The 20464-nt window shown below is 30.3% G+C and overlaps 1 protein-coding gene across 2 annotated transcripts; it reads left to right on the top strand.

Annotated features, from left to right (window-relative positions):
• Window positions 1–12155: 12155 nt before the first annotated feature.
• LOC142548872 (beta-hexosaminidase 3-like) lies at window positions 12156–16314 on the top strand. 2 transcript variants are annotated; one of them, XM_075657492.1, is made up of 15 exons: window positions 12156–12504; window positions 13017–13361; window positions 13464–13538; window positions 13647–13682; window positions 13795–13906; window positions 13993–14063; window positions 14364–14494; window positions 14595–14660; window positions 14749–14849; window positions 14929–14988; window positions 15080–15113; window positions 15332–15430; window positions 15508–15567; window positions 15656–15906; window positions 16005–16314. In XM_075657492.1, the coding sequence occupies exons 2-15, from the start codon at window positions 13026–13028 to the stop codon at window positions 16169–16171; spliced, it is 1599 nt and encodes a 532-aa protein (XP_075513607.1). In that variant the 5' UTR covers window positions 12156–12504; window positions 13017–13025; the 3' UTR covers window positions 16172–16314. The 2 variants fall into 2 exon arrangements, with proteins under 2 accessions (XP_075513607.1, XP_075513606.1); XM_075657491.1 differs by having other exon boundaries at window positions 12157–12463.
• Window positions 16315–20464: the final 4150 nt, after the last annotated feature.

Below are 20464 nucleotides of genomic sequence, written 5' to 3'. Positions count from 1 at the left end.
CTCCTGGAGCCGGTAAACGAGTCAAAGCACAGCCCTAGCATATAGAGCCTCAGTGTTGTCCCGGGTCGTAAGGACTAATGGTGTACAATCATAACCACAGACTTATCCTCTCGATGAATGATAATCACTTGGAAAGTCCGAGGGAGGGTTGTTCGGTATAATCATCATATGACTACCCATCTGCATGTTTGGACATCTCTATGCCCTTACCAAAAAACGCAGTACACAACATCACAGATGCTAGTCTCGAGCTCAAGCGGCCTTTATCCCTGTTTTAGGCGGCTGAATCGACTAGGAACGAATTTAGAATATGCAGTGTTTACAAATGAGTTTCAACATCGAATTACGATTCATTTGTATTAAAGCATAATCAAGGACTTTATCTATGTTGTATGCATGGGTATACAGATAAAGTATAACAATACCATAAAAAGTTAAATTATATTAAAATAAAGATTGTTTATTATAATTGAGTCAATAAATTTCATAGCCAACCGTTGGCTTGCAGGACATCTACTCTAACAAGCAAAATATATATATGTCTACATTCAAATGAAGTTAAAAGCCATGCAAAACAATTTCTGATCATATGGATGAATACTATTTGGTGCATATTTTTTTATACATTTCTGTTTCATGCAAAATTACATGTTACAGCATCAAAAGAAATATTGTTTGCGATTCTATATAACTTATTGAAAGTATAAGTTGAATATATAAATTTGCTGATATATCAAAAACATAATTATCTATAAATTGATATATGGTTGACAAATAAGTCGATAATTATTAAATGAAAAATATATCTTTTAAATTAAATATGAAGAAAATCTTCTTCAATATTGACATGTGATACCAATCCTCCTCGATTAACTAAAATACCCTCAAAATCATAAATGTTGCAACAACAGCAGTAACATGAACCATGGATGTCGATTTGAAGGAAGTAGCAGCATTTCGAACTGATTCCTTAGATCGTGTATCGGGTGTCCCTGCAACACCAAAACAAATTCGCGTAACTTGATCCGACGAATACTTGAATAATTCAAGTTTTCCAAGTCTGAATTCAAACTTAACAACTCGATTAATAATATATATATAAATATAGACGTGTATTCGTAGACGTAGTCAAACTTTTTTGGAGGTTATAATGATCATATATGTAACATACCTGTAATGCATCCCAATGGGTTGATGTGTTGGCCACATCTCCCTGGCAAGGTTTGCGCTTGTGTGACATTGATGCCTGCTTGCTCGGCTTGATCGGCCCCCTCGATGCTTATCAGACTGCACAAGCATTCTGGGATCGATTTTATCACGTAATCAAGCGATTTACAGCAGCTTTCAGGCGGGTTTTTGCTGTTGTTGAGGTAGTTTGAACAAGGTTGAAGCTGTTTTATGCATTCTTGTCGCTGCACTTGTGCATGGTTTTGTTGCACATAGCAACATAAAAGTAAAATTGCATAAAGCAAAGCACCCTTCATTTTTCCAATTATGATAAAATTATAGTAAAGTTAAGTGTGTGTGTGTGTGTATATATATAGACGTACTTTCGTATTAAAATAAAATTATAAGTTTGTACAACTTTTTAAAAATACATGAATTAATTTTTATATGCTTAAATTTTAATTAATGCGTGAGGAAGATAAGAGGGAAAATAAAGGGCTTTGAATCTGATTGGCGAGAGTTGGTGATTGGTGAACAAACAAGCCGAGGCATTCAAGATGATGTTGAACTACTTATTTGACTTGCATTGAATTAAATTAGCTATTCACCTTTGGTGAGGCGTGGTCTTATTTTAAGGCCTTTGACAAAATTAGGCCAAAATTAGGCATGTCAAAACGAGATAGCAAAACATCCTACTTTTTTAGCAGATTGAGAAATTATTGACCAACTCGTCTATTTTATTTATAACTAGTAGTAAAGCACATGCGTTGTACGTGGATAATGAACTTAAGTACACTATGAATATTGATCTTAAATTTGTAAATTTATGTAGACACATAATTTTTTCACAAATTATTCAATAACAAATATTATTTCACAGTTTATCTATCATTTTAAACAGCCATGTTTGGTTTCTTCAATCTTTTTTTTGTATGATTTTCGAATCTTTCAGTGTCTTTTTCATCTTTTTATTTTATTTTTCTTACTTTCTTCGATTAAATTCAGCAATCATATCATCATATCTAATTTCTATGTTGTTGGACGCAATAATTGTCTCTGCTTGATAGAGTGATCAAACCGTGGTGTTTGTGCTGCTATGTTGTTTAAAAGATTTGAGTTGCATCATTACCACCAGTTATTGCACCCAACACATGTTTTTTTAATTGTCGGATTTGATTTTGATTAATCTCTTTGATGCTTGCGGGTTTTTTTTCCTATGGTCTTCTTATTTTATTTATTTGATTCATTCACATTTCGATTTAATTCCATTTTATTTTTCTTGTTTTTTTAAAATCTCAATCGGTTTCTCTACATATTATATATATTACATCTATTTTGCATTAGAAACATAATTAAATGTATGAATTAATTGTTAATGAGAAAGAATGTACGTATGAATTTTGAAGTGTAATGAATAAAAAAATTAGAAAAAATGGAGTGATTAAAATAGATGTGATGTATATATTAATTTTAAAATTATTGACATAATTACTTGATTAAAAAATAGGATAAAATACAAAAAAAAAAATCTCTCGAAGTAAGGGATGTAGATAGATATTTTATTAGGGAATCAAAAAAATTCATAATTGGAAAAATCCAAAATATAATTATATTTTTTTCCTTTGAAAAAAATTAATAGGACATTTCCTAATATTTAGGTAAAAATATTAATATTTCAAAAGTTATTATTTTTTTTAAGATTTTAAGTCATTATAACATAAAAATATGAAAAATATGCATATATTCACATAATTCAAAAACTAATTTAGAAATATGTCTGTGTGTGTGCGCGCAAACAAAATATATGCAATCGTTAAAAAATAATATATAGTAAAACAATATTTTGAATAATGTCAAATATTACAAAAACAATTAAGTTGTTGTCACTACAAAAACAATTAAGCTGCTGTCACTACATTTTAAATTAATTTTGCTGCATTTATAAGTCTATATAATAGTTAAAATTACCCTAAGAGATATAAAAATATTTTTAAAGTAGTGAATAATGTCAAATATTATAAAAAAAAATTAAGAATTAATAGAGAAAAATGACGTGAGATTTTAAAATTTTCATTTATAATTTAAAATTTATGATTTAGGGTTTGAAAAAAATATAAAATAAAATTAAATGATTTATTTTGTTTATTGAAACAGTTTTTTCAATGAAAGTTTTCTTGAATAATATCAATCAATTGTTTGACTTAACGTATTTAAGAAAAAATTCAAATTCAAAATTTATTATTTATTTAAATTATTGTAATATTAATTAAGTCATGATAGAAATAAATTTTGTAAGATAGAACATTTGTCGATTTACCAAAATTTATAACTTGTTGTAATAATGTTTATGTTATCAAATCTTTTAAAATCATACAGTAGCTCAAATGCCATGTTTCGATTGTTCTAACGAGCAGAGACAGTTATTGTACCTCAACAATTGCATTTTTTGCAATGAACGAGAATCGAATTCATGAGATTAGCTCTAATATCAGTTGTAGAACCAGACATCTGTCGCTTTACCAAAACTATAAGTGGTGGTAACAGTATAACTCAAATATTTTAAATGGTATAATAGTTCAATCATTATGGTTCGATCGATGTATTTAGAAAAAACAATTATTGCACTCCAACAATCTTACTCTCAATAATTATACTCCTTGCAATCTATGAGAACATATCTCATAACTTTGTCTGTGATATATACTGTGGGATCGTGCACTTGCCGCTTTACAAAAAATTATAACTGGTTGTGAGGCTCGGGGCCGAAGAGGGCGGGGGTGATCGTCGGTGCCATGAGGTTGCACGGACAATGAGCGGCTCCTGGCATGCTTCTAGGCGAAGGGAACGTGAATGAACTGATCTTACACAATAAGGAGAGGGATTCCAAAACTGTTCAAGTATGAGACTGTGCAGTTGAGGAGAGTTTAAAGGATTTGATAGATACTACTCATATCAAGAAGGTGCATCTTCTGTTCGGGAGCTCATCACATAAGAACTCCAAAGTTAAGCGTGCTTGACTTGGGACACTTTTGGATGAGTGATCCCCTGGGAAATTTCCTAGAGTGTGTGTGAGTAAGGACATAAGTACGCTGAAAAGACTTGTCTTAATACAGTGGGGACAATCATTAAATCTGGAGCGTTATAGTTAGTATCAGACTCGATCTCTCCTAGTACGATGTGGTTTGGGGATGAACCAAGCAGAAGCTGGTGGGCATGTGAGGCCTGCGGCCGAAGAGGGATGGGGTAATCGCCGGCACCATGAGGTTGCACGGACAATGAGAGGCTCCTGACAGGCTTCTAGGCGAAAGGAACATGAATGAACTGATCTTACACCGAAATGAGAGGGATTCCAAAACTATTTAGGTATGAGACTGTGCAGTTGAGGATAGCTTAAAAGATTTGATAGGTACTACTCATATTAAGAAGGTGCATCTTCTGTTTGGGAGCTCATCACATTAGAACTTCAAAGTTAAGCGTGCTTGACTTGGAACAATTTTGGGATGGTGACCCTATGGAAAATTTCCTAGGATACGTGTGAGTGATGTCATAAGCACGTGAAAAAGAGTTGTCTTGGTACAGTGAAAATAGTCATCGAATCTAGAGCGTTGCACTGGTGATAATAGTGCAACGTTAACTAATATCTTTTAAAACCGTAAAGCAGCTTAAACTTAACGTTTCAATTGTTATATAAGCATGAACAATTATTCCACCTAAAAAATCTGATATGGATGTTATTTTACATTCCAGAAATCATTTTTTTAAATCAAATAATTTCATCGAACATAAAATAATTTTAGTTAATAATAATAATTTAAACACAAATATTAATTGTTAGGGTGACAACCATATGCCCTCACTTATGCTCTGTTTAAGTTGCAATAATAATAATAATAATGATACACAATTAATTGATAAACATAATTTAGTTAATTTAGTAAATGAGTAATATTAAATAACAATTTTGTTATTTTGAAATGTGAAAAATAGTTTTTTATATGTATAAATCCATCATATATTATGATAAATTAATTAATATGTAGACAAGAGGAAAAATTAATTTTTTATGTATATATTTTCATTATATATAATGAAAAATAATTAATAGGTTGAAAAGAACAAACAAGACAACAAATATATATATATATATATATATATATACGAAATTTAATTTTAAAAGCATTATTATATAAAATATTATAATAACACATAATGAATCATAAGCGAAATCACTAAATTGTTGAACTACTATTTATTAATTATTACTTAAATCAATTTATTGGAATTTGTCAACATTTAATATTTCTTATCATATATATATGAGCTTCATAAATTTTTTTATATTAAATAATAAAATAATTTAAATACATAAAAAATTCTTAAGTTCTTAAAAAAATTATTTTATAATAATTTAATGTATTTATAATAGTCTAAGAAACTTGGAAACATATAATAAAGTTGAAGAGTTGACAAAATTTATTAGTTATATCTGAAATATTTAGGGTAAATTTGAAAAAAATACATCTGTACATATTTACTTTAAGATTCAGTACCCAGATGATTTTTTTTACAAATCAGTACCTGACACACACTATAAATTAGTTTTAACTCCCTAAAAAGATAAATTTACATTTTTGCCCTTTTATTATTTAAATAAAGATATAATTTTACCCACCAAATCAATTGTGTGTTTTCCATCTATCAAAGTATTAGTAACTATTATGGGGTTTCAAATACTTGATTGTGTTATTTGAATACTCCAAATGTGTAAAAAAATACTATATTTTTGAAAAATCACCTTAAATTCAATCATTATTGGTTTTTCATTAAAAATTCATTATGATGAATTATTCATGTCATTTTATTTTTTAAAAAATATAGTTCTTCACTCATCATGAAATAAGATTAAATACTTATTTTGACATATAAAGTATCTATTTTGAAGTTTTAGATACTTGATTTGACTCTTTAAATACTCCAAATGTGTAATAAAATACTGGATCTTTGAACGATCACCATAAATTCATTCATTATTTGTCTTTTCATGAAAGGTGTATTTGAATGACATATTCATCTCATTTAATATTTTTTTGTAAAAAAAATTCAAATTCCAAACTAAACATGTAAATTTTAAAGTACTTAATTTTACTTGAGAAATATCTATTTTGAGTTTGCAAATACTTGATTTCGTAAATGAGATACTCACAATATGTATTAAAATACTGGATATTCGAATAGACAACGTAAATTCACCAAGTATTGGTATTTAAATGAAAAATGCATTTGGATGACATATTCATCTAAATTAATATTTTTTTTGTAAAAAAAAATCTCAAATAAACATGAAAATTTTAATGTACTTAGTTTTACTTGAGAAGTACCTAATTTGAGTTGGCAAATACTTGATGTCGTAAATGAGATACTCACAATATGTATTAAAATATTGGATATTCGAATAGGCAACGTAAGTTCTCCAAGAGTCCAAGTGTTGGTATTTCCATGGAATAAGCATCTGGATGATAAGTACCTAATTTGAATTTGTAAATACTAATTTGATATAGAAGACACTCATAATATGTAATAGAATACTGAATATTCAAATATGAAACGTAAGTTCACCAAGTGTTGGCTTTTCATGGAAGATGCATTTGAATGACATATTCATCTCATTTAATATATTTTTTGTAAGAATAAAAATTCCCAAATAAGTATGAAAATTTTAAAGTACTTAATTTTACTTGAGAAATACCTAATTTGAGTTGGAAAATACTTGATTTCGTAAATGAGATCATCACAATATGTATTAAATATTGGATATTCGAATAGGCAACATAAATTCTCCAGGTGTTGGTATTTCCATGGAATATGCATTTGGATGAGAAGTACTTAATTTGAGTTTGCAAATACTCATAATATGTAATAGAATACTGGATATTCGAATATGCAACGTAAGTTCATCAAGTATTGGCTTTCTATGTAAGATTCGTTTGGACGACATATTTATCTCATGTAATATATTTTTTGTAAAAAAAAAAAACCAAACAAACAAATTCCTAAATAAGTATGAAAATTTCAAAGTACTTAGTTTTACTTGAGAAGTACATAATTTCATATTGCAAATACTTGATTTGGTACATGAGATACTCATAATATGTAATAGAATACTGGATATTCGAATATGCAACGTAAGTTCACCAAGTGTTGGTCTTTCTATGGAAGATACATTTGGATGACATATTCGTCTCATTTAATATTTTTTTTATAAAAGGAAAAAACAAATTCTCTGATGGACTTAATTTAATTGTGGTGATGATAGTCAAAACCAGTAAATCTTGTTAGTAATCCAGAAGATAGTAAAAAAACAGAAGTTCTCGTATCGCCTTAACAAAACAGTACTCTTCGTGTACTTATTAGCTTAGAAAAACAGAAGCAGAACTTGACTCTTACTAAATAAAAACATATCGGTCATATATAAAATGTTACCGTTACTTTACCAAGTACGAGTATTAAATGCATCATTAATGCTACACAAAGTCATTTAATACGTTTTACCAAATGTGGTATAAAACAAGACTGATTGTTCTGAAGCTTTTTGCAGGAACCTTTTTAGGTAATAAAGCTGATCCTATCAGAAGTCAAATAAGCCGTTTTATTTATAGACGTTGGATTCAAGACTTCTATAAATACACAATATCAACGACGTTTATAGGTTACCGAAACAAAGTTTACATTCTCCTATATACGAACGTCGATTTGAGCACTCAGACTTACTTATCATCTTCAAAGCTCAATATTGACACCATCAAATAATCGAATTTGAGTATTTAAATGGTAAAATCAAGTGTTTGTGAACTTGTATTGGGATTATTTGTATTAATTTAGGTATCACATTAGATACTTCTCAAGTAAAAATAAGTATTTTAAAATTCAATACTTAGTTGAGAAGTTTGTTTTTTTTTTTTACAAAAAAATATTAAATTAGATGAATATGTCATCTAAATGCATCTTCCAAGGAAAGATAAACACTTGGTGAGCTTACGATGCATATTCGAATATCCAATATTCTATTACATATTATGAGTATCTCATGTAACAAATTAAATATTTGCAATATCAAATTAGGTACTTCACAAATAAAAACAAATACTTTAAAATTTTTATGCTTAGTTGGAAATTTGTTTTTTTCTTTTACAGAAAAAATATTAAATGATATGAATATGTCATCCAAATGCTTATTCAATGAAAATATCAATAGTTGGTGAACTTACGTTGCCTATTCGAATATCTAGTATTTTAATACATATTGTGGGTAGCTGATTTACGAAATCAAGTATTTACAAACTCAAATTAGGTAATTCTCAAGTAAAACTAAGTATTTTAAAATTTTCATGCTTAGTTGATAATTTGTTTTTTTTAATTATTAAATGAGATGAATATGTCATCTAAATGTATCTTCTATAAAAATACCAACACTTGATGAACTTACGTTGCTTATTCGAATATCCAGTATTTTAATACATATTGTGAGTATCTCATTTACGAAATCAAGTATTTGCAAACTCAAATTAAAATATTAAGTATTGGTAGACTCGAATTAGATATTTTTTGTACTAATTTAGGTATCACATTTTAACTTCACAAATGACACATCAAAAGTCACTCAATATTACTTGAAACTATATTTTTTTATATCCCAAAATAATCAAAATTGAGTCTTGAAAGGGTAAAATCAAGTATATGTGAAATCAAATTAGATACTATTTGTACCAATTTAGGTAACATGTTTTTAATTCACAAATCTCATCATCAAAAAATATTCAATATTATATTCAAATTATATATTTTAGACATACTCAATCGGATTTGAGTATTTAAAAGGTAAAATCAAGTGTTTGTGAACTCGAATTATGTATTATTTGTATTAATTACTGTATCACATTTTTGCTTCACGAATATCATCATCGGTGTCACTTAATATTAACTTCAAATTATATTTTGGCATCCTCAAATAATTGGATATGAGTATTTACGGGGTAAAATCATGTATTTATATACTTTAATTAGATAGTCTTTGTACCAATTTAAGTATCACATTTTAACTTCACAAATGACACAATCAAAAGTCACTTAATATTACTTGAAACTTAAGTATTTTCTTACACATTTGAAGTATTCAAATAGCCAAATCAAATATTTGGAAATCGAAAATAGGTATTTTATCGATCAAAATAAGTAATTTTTCTAATTCAACAATGAGTGAGAAACTGTGTTTTTTCAAAAATTAGATGACTATATAAGTCATCTTAATGTATTTTCAATGAAAATACCAACAATTATTGAATTTATTGTGATAGCTCGAAAATCCAGTATTTTCTTACACATTTGGAGTATTCAAAGAGTAAAATCAAGCATTTCGAACTCCAAAATAAGCATTTTGTTGGTCAAAATAAATACTTAATCTTATTTCATGATGAGTGATGACCTATGTTTTTTTTTAAAAAATAAAATTGACATGAATAAGTCATCCTAATGTATTTTTCATGAAAAGACCAACAATGACTGAATTTATAGTGAATGCTCGAAAATATAGTATTTTCTTATATATTTGGTGTATTCAAAGAGCAAAATCAAGTATCTGAAACCTTATAATAGGCACTTTGTATGTCAAAATAAGTATTTACTTTTATTCCATGATAATTGAGAAACAATATTTTGTTAAAATTATATTTTAAATGGAGAAAAATAATATAATTTTTGTGGATAAAATAATATATTTATTTAAATAATAAAGAGTAAAAATGTAAAGTTTGCTTTATGGGTAGTTAAAACTAAATATATAGATTTGTCAGGTACTGATTTCTAAAAAATTATGACTAGGTACTGAATTTTAATTGAAACATTGACAGAGGTATTTTTTGGAAATTTACCGAAATATTTAACATTTTATTAAATTTTTTCAACTTTTAGCTTTTTTAGCATCTATATAAATATAAAAAAACAAATAGGAGTTTCACAAATTTATAGATATTAATTTATAAAATAATTTAAATTAAATATATAAAAATTATAAAATTCATAAAAAAATAATATAATGTGTTTATAATAATATGAAAAAATTGAAAAATTGAGCTGAAGAACTAACAAATTTTATAAGTTTTATTTTAAAAATTAAAACAATCATTAAATAAAATATCATAATTATCGTGAAATAAAATTGGTGGACCATTAATGTGTATTACCAATTACACATCGAGAGGAAAATTATGTGATTGTGATTGTACATAATTAGTCATTACGACTCGAGACAACACTGAGGTTCTACATATTAAGATTGTACTTTGACTCGTTTACCGACTTCGCGAGGGTCACCAGGTGACTGAGGTTGGGTGCAATTGCGACATATATAGGAGCCGGTGCATTGTAGTCTGGAATTCACCGCTTACCTACGAGTGTGGATATCCTATGTGATCTAACGAAATAATAGTGCATGAAATCTCTGGCCATAGTGTGAGATGTACTTTAGGAAAAGAGTTCTCTAGCTATACATACGATGACACTATGAATATTTCATGATTGTATCACATAACTATCGAATTAATATGCAACCCTCGGTGAAACCAATGGTTGCAGATTCGATCGTGATATATGAGATGAATGGATCGTGCTGTACGTTAATCGTAACTGGCTGGTTCTTGCAGGCACTATCAGTGATACCTAGGGAATCATGGGACGATGTTACTAGACGCTCTTACCATGATTCGATATGTTTAATCAGAAAATGGTTTCCGACATTCTCATGATCAAATGTTGGTGCATGAAATGTGGGCAAATTAGTATAAGCCCGAATAAAGGAAATTGTCTTGAATCACAAAGACTTGTGAATCCACAGTTAGCTGTATCCATGAACCATCGAGAGTCACACACATACATGTTTACTTGTTCCCATTGAGATAATAAATTCAATGAGTTGAATTTATAAGAAATAAGTTTGATAGAATCGATCGATAAGCTTATAAATAAAGTCTATAAAAACTTATAGAAATTTTGAGAGCATGATTGCTAAAACAGTGAGGGGGAGTGCACTTGTCTTATTTATACATTGGTGATCTCGAAAATAAAATGTGCATCATAATAACAAACAAGTTGAAATTATCACATGATGATATTTGATCGTCGATCGGGATTATGATGAGATTAATATAATGAGAGCATGAAACATGGGTTTGTAAGAGTATAAGCTCACAATGCTATTAAATTGTATGTTAATTAAATCAAAATATAGCCCATTAAGTTTTATAAAATATGATATTGATTTATGTAATATGAAAATATTCATGATATCATGATTTAAAAACTTGCACACAAAGAAAAATAAAATTGCATGATTATAGGTTTTCTAATTTCGAGAGTCAAAGATTTATTGAAATCTAATTACTTAATTAATGTGATTAATTAAAGAAATAACCAAAAGTTAAAATAATAAAATATGTATTACTTTGTTTTAGAGAAAAGGCATGACCGAAGCTTGAGAAGGCAAAAAAAAAAAAAAAGGAAATAGGAGAAGTCTCCATTGACCATCTAAGCTCTCAAAAGGTTTTGAATCAATTTTATTTTTTTGATTTCAAATACAAAATATTTTCTATACTTTTTGGTGCAAATTATAAGAAGAACAAATATTGCGGCCGTGGATCGGATTAGAAGATCGAAAAAAGAAATCATTGAAAAGAGTTCGTAGAGAATTACAACAAAAACTAATTCCGCTAATATCGAAATAATTGGAGCCAAGTATCCTTGTATGTTTATTAAATTTAAATAAAGTGAATATCCAAATATTTTGAAAGTCAAAATTTTTTTTTTTTAAAGACACGAAAAAACCCAGATTCTAACATGACTTTCAACTACCAGTCCATTGCCGACAAATGCCAACTCAAGTGGCCATACTCTCACGTGAATGTGTGCAAGAATCAAAAACAGATTCCTCGCCGTCTCCCTCGGCTAATTATACGTCATTTTCTTCTTAATAAAATAGAGCATTACATGCAAGATTCTATATTAAAATTTATTTAATTGGGATTTTCTGAGTATGATATCCGGACAGCTATGGATAAATGTAACCTCCACATGAACACTATATAGTCTATACAGTGGTTGAACCGTAATTTGTTGCCATTATTCTGCCTCTCATTTTGTACTATTATTCAGATTATATTGTTTGCTTTTTCTTGATTCTTAACCCAAAAATCTTTTTCCGTTTGGGTAATTTACTGGGAAGCTCAAGATTCTTTATTCAGAGGCTCCGGTAAAGCTCTCCGCTTTCTTGCAATTCTTGGGGAACTTGTGGTATTCTGTTGTTTTTGTTTCCTGCACTTTTATCCTGAAGTAATGCTTTGCTTGCTTTATTGCTCATTTTTTTATTTGTTTTTATATTGTTTATATGAGTCCGTGTATTAGCATTCTTATTTGTTTGTTGGATAAATGAAAATTTAAATTGGAATTTGGCGACTGATCCACAATTATGAGAAAAGATGTGCATTAAATGGAAGATTCTTGATTGTTTAGCATTGAAAATAAGGCCAAAAGATGTAGATGCAGCACGTTAATGGTAGGATTACGATGGGTTCTTGTTTTTCAAAATAAAAACAGACTTGACGATTCTTCAAGTCTACTCCATTTTGGGTTTTGATTTTCATTTTGCACGAATTTGTTGGATTGCTTAAACCGCAACCATATTTGTCAATAACAGGTAACGTGTACAAGAATTGCGTTTGGAATTGTTTTAAAATGGCCATTTAATTAGATGTTCATCTATGGGATAAGTTTTTTATATTTTCTTATTTCAACTGATTCAATAGGATCTTGTGATGGAGAGAAAGTGGCTACAGATTGTATTTGTCTGGTCTTTGGTATATTTTCTTGTAAAATCGGCCCTGATTGCTGCTGATATCAACCGACTGAACATATGGCCAATGCCGAAATGGGTGAGCTATGGACATCGGCTTCTCTATTTCAGCAACAATTTCGAGCTGAAGACCGAAGGGACAAAGTATGCTGATGCTTCTGGGATTCTCAAGGATGCATTCACAAGGACAGTTGATATCATAAAATTAGATCATGTCATTGAAGCCAATGTTTCCCATTATGATCCCTCTTTGGTGCTGAAAGGGATTCATGTGGTTATCTTTTCGTCTTCTGACGTGGTATGCTTGTGGATAAATTAATTAATGTATCTTTTTATGCATTTAGATTCTTAGATTCATTGATCGTTTTAGCTTCAGAACCTCATGATTTTTCCTGTCTAGTTACAACATGGTATTGATGAGTCATACAAGCTAAATATCCCAACAAAGGGAAATCCACTTTATGCACGAATTGAGGTATTCCCATCTCTAAAATGTCACCTATCAAAATTACAATTGGCTGAGAAATGCAATTGTAAACTGGTGTTTCGTAAGATAAATTTTAAAGGATTTGGTTTCATGCAGGCACAAACCGTGTATGGAGCATTGCATGGTCTTCAGGTTTGATGTTTTCTCTGATAAAAGCTCAAAGTGTTTCTATTTTTTTTTTTCCGAGGGGTGGGGGGAGAATGGGTAAACAATGTAATGCTAGTTTTGTATAAAATTTTGACAGACATTTAGCCAAGTCTGCTATTTTAACTTGACGTCTAGAGGAATCGTAGTCCATCAGGTTCCATGGAACATCATTGATGAGCCAAGGTTCTCGTATCGAGGACTTTTGATCGGTGAGATTTTTGTCAAATCCCACTGCTGAGTTAGAATTCAAAATACATGGTTCCTGCATGAAAGATCTGACATTTAATTAATGCAGATACATCCAGGCATTATCTGACGCTACCAACTATGAAGAAGGTTATTGATTCCATGACTTACGCCAAGTTGGTATGAAATTTCACATCTGACATTTCACTTAGCTCAAGTGCCTAGTTATCTATTAAGCTCTTTTTCCTGCATTAGCACTTTTTCTGCCGAAGATATCAGTTTGAGATATTCAGCAATAAATTTAAAACAAATGATATCTTTGACAGAAAATTGAAAATTATAGCTGTTAATTACATTTACAACATAACACTTACATCAACCTTAGCAAGGACAAGTGGAGATAGTTTCTGTGTTTTTTAAGGTTTTGAAGATGATAGATTCAATTTTGTACTTAAATTTACTCGCTTTCGTTTCATTCAGAATGTGCTACATTGGCACATTGTAGATTCACAATCTTTTCCTCTCGAGATACCTTCCTATCCAAAGCTGTGGCAAGGCGCGTATTCCATCTCAGAAAGGTATACAATTGATGATGCAGCAGAGATTGTGAGGTAGGTGACATATTATTATACCTTATGTAAATTTTTTACATAAAATCAGAAAAAGCCTATGGTTTGTTTTTCTAAGTTGGTGGTCCTAACATTGCTGCAGTTATGCTCAAAGACGAGGAATTAATGTATTGGCTGAAATAGACGTTCCAGGACACGCTCTCTCCTGGTACTTATCATGCTTGTTTGATAACAAACTTAGAATATTTAATTTTCGTTTTTTAATCGATATATTTGTGCTAAAACGATAAATGTAGGGGGGTTGGCTATCCAGCTCTGTGGCCATCATCGGATTGTAAAGAGCCCCTTGATGTGAGCAATGAGTTTACCTTCAAGTTGATAGATGGGATTCTTTCAGGTATGATTATATTATATAAAGAAAGGGGATTGTCGTTCGGAAAGTTAAAATCAGGATACATCATTTTTTTTATTTCCAGATTTCAGTAAGATCTTCAAGTATAGATTTGTTCATCTGGGAGGTGACGAAGTGAATACCAGTAAGATTTATACATCAAAAAACTTTCATTTTCTTGCTTACTTTTTTATCATCTTTATTCGGTTCTATTGGAAGGTAGCTTTCAATTGTAGGTTGCTGGCTGTTAACTCCTCATGTGAGAAATTGGTATGAATACTAAATTTGCTTAATAACTGTACTTTGATTGTTGTCGTTGGTAAATTTATTCCATCAGCATTTCATTAGTTTTTCGGAAACAAATGTGTTTCACCGTGTCAAATCTGTAGCAGTAGACACAAATTGCCAGAGAAATCCATTTGCGATCTTATAAAACAAATTCATATTTCTTATAAGATTCTAAAGATTTACACCTTAATGCTTCACAGGTTAAAGAAAAACAATCTGAACACTTCCGAGGCGTATCAGTATTTCGTGCTGAGAGCACAGAAGATAGCTTTATCCCATGGATATGAAATCATAAACTGGTATGTTCCCATTACTTGAACAAGTTCTTAAAACTGATATATGTCCCTTTTGGAAGTGACTCTTTAACATGGCGTAGGGAGGAGACGTTTAACAACTTTGGCAGTAAACTAAGCCGGAAAACAGTTGTTCATAATTGGTAAACAACCTTTGATCATTTCACTCAACGGCCATATTACCAACACAACCAACTAGCATGTGATTGTTCTGTTCTTTTATTAATGCAGGCTAGGGAGTGGTGTTGCTCGAAGGGTGGTTGAAACTGGATTGCGATGTATTGTGAGTAATCAAGACAAGTGGTATCTGGATCATTTGGATGCCCTCTGGCCTGGTTTCTACATGAATGAGCCGCTGACGAATATCACTGATCCGAAGCAACAAGCTTTGGTTCTTGGAGGGGAGGTGTGTATGTGGGGGGAACATATTGATGGATCCGACATCGAGCAAACCATATGGCCGCGCGCTGCTGCTGCTGCAGGTACTTCTATGGCCGTTGGCTCTTCTTGTGCATTCAGAATTTTAGGGTAGCGTATTAACATTTAAGCTTATGTCGTGTATATTTTGGTATAAATACAGAGAGGCTATGGACACCTTACGACAAGATAGCCAAGGATCCGAAGCAAGTGGTGGGTCGGTTGGCGCATTTCAGGTGTCTCCTGAACCAGAGGGGAGTGGCCGCAGCTCCGTTGGCAGGTCCGGGTAGGGTGGCACCGGAAGAGCCCGGTTCCTGTTATAAGCAATAATAATAGTGAGTATTTGGTGCAAATCAATTGAACATTGTCCATTGATTCATTTATGAATAAAATATCAGTTTTATATGTTATTTATTATTATATGATTAAAAATCATAATGACACCAATAATTATCAAAACGATAGTTTTGTTATATCAGGTGATTGGTTAGATAGAGGTTGAATAAACAATCACACTAGCTTGTCTAAAAATTCAGTTGGGTTAATTATCTTTGATTTTGTAGTCAATGTCAGTTGGTTAATCAGATAAGTTTTGTGCGGAAAGAAGCTATACTGATAGATTGAACACTAAAAAATGACTAAGTAAGAAAAACAGTTAAGTTATCAATGATAAGCTGACTGCAACACAAATATGTTTCTTGATGTTTGAATATTTGAATAACTCCTACGTTACCTTTTATTTCTTGTAGGAATGATATTCACTAGAAGGCTTTGAGGATTACAATTTTTGTAACAACCCAATTCAGTAGGATTTTATCACTGTCTAACTGAAACTATTAGTTTAGTTTACTTATTGAAACAACACTGAACAATACATTGCCAGTTTACAAGTATTTCGAAATAAAAATACTAAATACAAATTGATCCTCAATTATCTGATATAATACTGAAGTGTGTGCTAAGAAATCTTGAAAGCAGCTGGGCTCTTGAAAGCTTGAACACTTGAACTTATGCGATAATTCCAGAGAGCCTAACTGATTGATAAGTTCATCTATTTATAGACTTTGATTCAACCGTCAGGAAAATCAAATATTATATCGGTTCCAAATATGGTAGCACTTAATCTCGTTTTTTCAATGTCATTGTCATTTCTGACAATCGTACATTGTAGATAGTACGCACGGATTTCTAACAAATCAGAAGCTATTGGTACGAAAGATTTTATTCAACAATTTTGAAAATCCGATTAGTCTAGCTGATTCTTCATGCTTGTTCACTCAACTATCTTTTAGTCTGGTTGATCTTCAGCTATCGGTTCAGTAGACATTGATATCAGTTAATCTCGATCGAATTTTTTTGCAATACTTTCAGTTTAGCTCATTTTCAGTTCAGTTTTGCTTGCTTTGTTAAATAACATAAACTTAATTGATCTAACAATTTTCCTCTTTTGGTGTTTGACAAAATGTGCGTAAATAACTGATTTCCATAAGACTTAAATCTGAATTATAAAACTTAAAAGATCATGATATACAACTAATTGTGGATAAACTGATAAGCTAGCACTATCTTGTATGAAATCTCTTTGTACTCGAGTGTTTGCTTGACTCAGTTGATCTCTTGAAGAGTTTTTTTTTTTTATGGGCTCTTTCTTCTGACTCATTTCCCCTTTCTAACTAACGTCCCCTTTTTTTGTCAACACAAGAGATCTTCAAAATTTCAAAAACTAAGATCAGTTGGGTAGACACTATATCAATCTTTAAGGAGAAATCTTCATGAGACTCGAGATGATGGAAGCCAGACTAGCAGTGATATTATCCAAAATATAGCCTGCAGAGATGTTCAGTTCTGGAGACAGAGAAACAATTGGAATTTCTTTGATTGAGATAGGTTGAGATACAACCATGGAGAGATTTGGATTTGAACTAGAGGATGGTCCTTGTTCAATGAGCAGAGTCAGGTGAGCTTTAAAAACTTCTTCAATTTGCATAAAAAAACTGAGTGACTGCACCTTCAATCCTTGGGGATTGCTGCAGCAGAACACATTTTCATGCCAAATCGTTTCATTAACTCTTTGGGGTGCTTAGTCTAACTGATGAAAATTCCATTATTTAACTGTCTGACTTGCAAACTAAAAGAATGTCAGTTCTCTCATCATGCTCATCTTGAATTTGTCTTGCATCAGTTTAACAAACTTTTCTTATTTACATTGATCTCATCTTCATTTTCATCATCTAGATTGATATCTTCCACCTAATTATTTAGATAAATTGGGTTTGTTTGTTTGTCTGTCACCTTTGTTTCATCAAAAACATGCACTGATTCTTCAACATTTAATGTCTTTTTTTAAATACTCGAAAAGTCTTACTCACTGTCAAATATCCTAGAAAAATACTGACATCTGATTTAGCATCAAACACATTCAAATTATTTTTACAGTTATTACGAATGTAACATATACATTCAAAAATATGAAATATGACATATTAGGTTTACTTTCATTCCATATCTCATATGCATTATCGATGGATTCTACCCAAAATCTTTGTGAAATTCCTGAATCAGCAAGCATATTCTTAGCTAGCAGCTTCTTTCAAAGTTATGTTCTTTATTTCTGTTACTCCATTTTGTTCAGGAGATCTAGCAGCTGACTAATTATGATGAATTCACTATTTTGACATATAAGACTCAAGAGTTTTGTTAGTAAATTCAGTTCCTCGATCACTTTTGATGTTGATTATTTTACTTGATTTCTCATTTTGAATGCACTTAAGAAATTTAATCGGTTGGGTACTGGTGCAATATTTACCACTTAAAAATATAATCCAAATAAATCGAGAAAAATCATCAATAATTACAAGAGTATATTTCATTTGTTCTAAGCTTTTTATAAGAATAGGACCAAATAAATCTATACGCAAGAGTTCTAAGCATCCAGTTGTTAGTTCTTTACTTTGTTTTTAAACCATATCTCGCCTGTTTACCTAACTGACATGCATGATAAACATGATTATTGCCAAATTTTAAGTCAGGCAAGCCATTAACCAAACTCAGATTGCACAAGTTGTTGACAGATCTAAAATTAAGGTTTTTACACTTTAGTTTTTCCATCTTTTTTTGTTAATATTTTCCTTAATCTATACTATTTTATTAAGTTTGAGACACTTAGAGTAAATAACTTTGGTGTCATGGTCTGTCTTAATAATTATAGGTTCAATTCTCATTGAGATCATTTTTGTATTTTTTTATTTTTCAATTTATTTTTTAATTTATATATCAAAATTACAGCGTAGTCATTCACTATTTCTTATAATTATATTTTGATCTTCATTTAAATATAAATCAAATAAATTATAAAAAATATTTACAAGCATACAATGCGTGCGTCAATGTAATTGAAGCATGATGACCATATATGAAACTTTAGTTTGGTGTCACCTTGACGCACCAAAGCGGTCGTTATACATTACTCAAGTTTAATTAATGACATACAAGTATTACATCGGATTGGGCCTTGTTTTACACCACTAGCATCGTCAGTTTACTCCCAAGCACACAAGCCCAAAACTTATTGGATCGTGGGCCCATATATCACCAAAATGGCTTTGCCATTTTTATATATTTAAAATAAAATTACTTAATTAATTTATATAAATTATGGCAATATGTTGTTCATTGTTGATATTTTCTTATCGTTATAATTACAATTTATAAAATGTATTTTTTTTATAAGAATTTTTGTAAATCTGTAAAAGTAAATAAATAATAGATAAATATGTTTTTAATGTGTAAATTAATTTATTTTGATTCGAATTTTTGGTTGGATATGACATAGAATTTTGAAAATTATGTCCCTATTTTATTCGTCTTTTCACTTGATTCTCACAATTCAACCTCGATATTGCTAATCTACGTATTCTATTGTTGAATAAGTTAACTAAAATAAATATGTGCCTAAATTAAACATAAAAAGTATTTAATCAATGAGTAGGTCTCTTGTAGACGGTCTCACGAATCTTTATCTGTGAGACGGATCAACCCTACCGATATGCACAATAAAAACTAATACTCTTAGCATAAAAAATAAGAGTAGGTCTCTTGTGAGACATTCTCATGAATCTTTATCTGTGAGACGAGTCAAACTTACCGATATTCACAATAAAAAATAATACTCTTAGCATAAAAAGTAATATTTTTTCATGGATGACCAAAATAAGAGATCCGTCTCACAAAATACGACCCGTGAGACCGTCTCGCACAAGTTTTTGTCAAAAAGTAATATTTTTTCATGAATGACCCAAATAAGATACTTGTCTCACAAAATACGACCCATGAAACCGTTTCACACACAATTTTTGCTTTAATCAATATGGTTAAAGGATTATTACTAGATTAGAGTAAAATGAAAGAGTAGAGCCTCATAATCCAAAAAACAATATATTTGTTATATATAAATAAAAAATATTAATATATAGTGAATGAAATTAAAATGTATTTTTTGTATATAAATAATCAAATTAGGCTATCCGTATTGTAGCTAAGGTCACTGATTTTATGTCTGGTTGAAGGATTGAAAGTATTAGCGATTTTAATTTAGAATGAGATAGTTAATGAGTTGATAAAAAA

This window comes from Primulina tabacum, chromosome 6, assembly GCF_025594145.1.
Source record: "Primulina tabacum isolate GXHZ01 chromosome 6, ASM2559414v2, whole genome shotgun sequence".
NCBI classification, from domain to species: domain Eukaryota; kingdom Viridiplantae; phylum Streptophyta; class Magnoliopsida; order Lamiales; family Gesneriaceae; genus Primulina; species Primulina tabacum.
This window is presented reverse-complemented; position numbering and strand designations above follow the sequence as displayed.

Bases quoted from the DNA above. Each gene is read 5' to 3' on its own strand.
- LOC142548872 (XM_075657492.1), top strand. From the start codon at position 13,026: ATGGAGAGAAAGTGGCTACAGATTGTATTTGTCTGGTCTTTGGTATAT. The intron at 13,907-13,992 runs GTGAGATTTTTG...TAATTAATGCAG, and splicing joins GTATCGAGGACTTTTGATCG to ATACATCCAGGCATTATCTG. The intron at 14,661-14,748 runs GTACTTATCATG...CGATAAATGTAG, and splicing joins CCAGGACACGCTCTCTCCTG to GGGGGTTGGCTATCCAGCTC.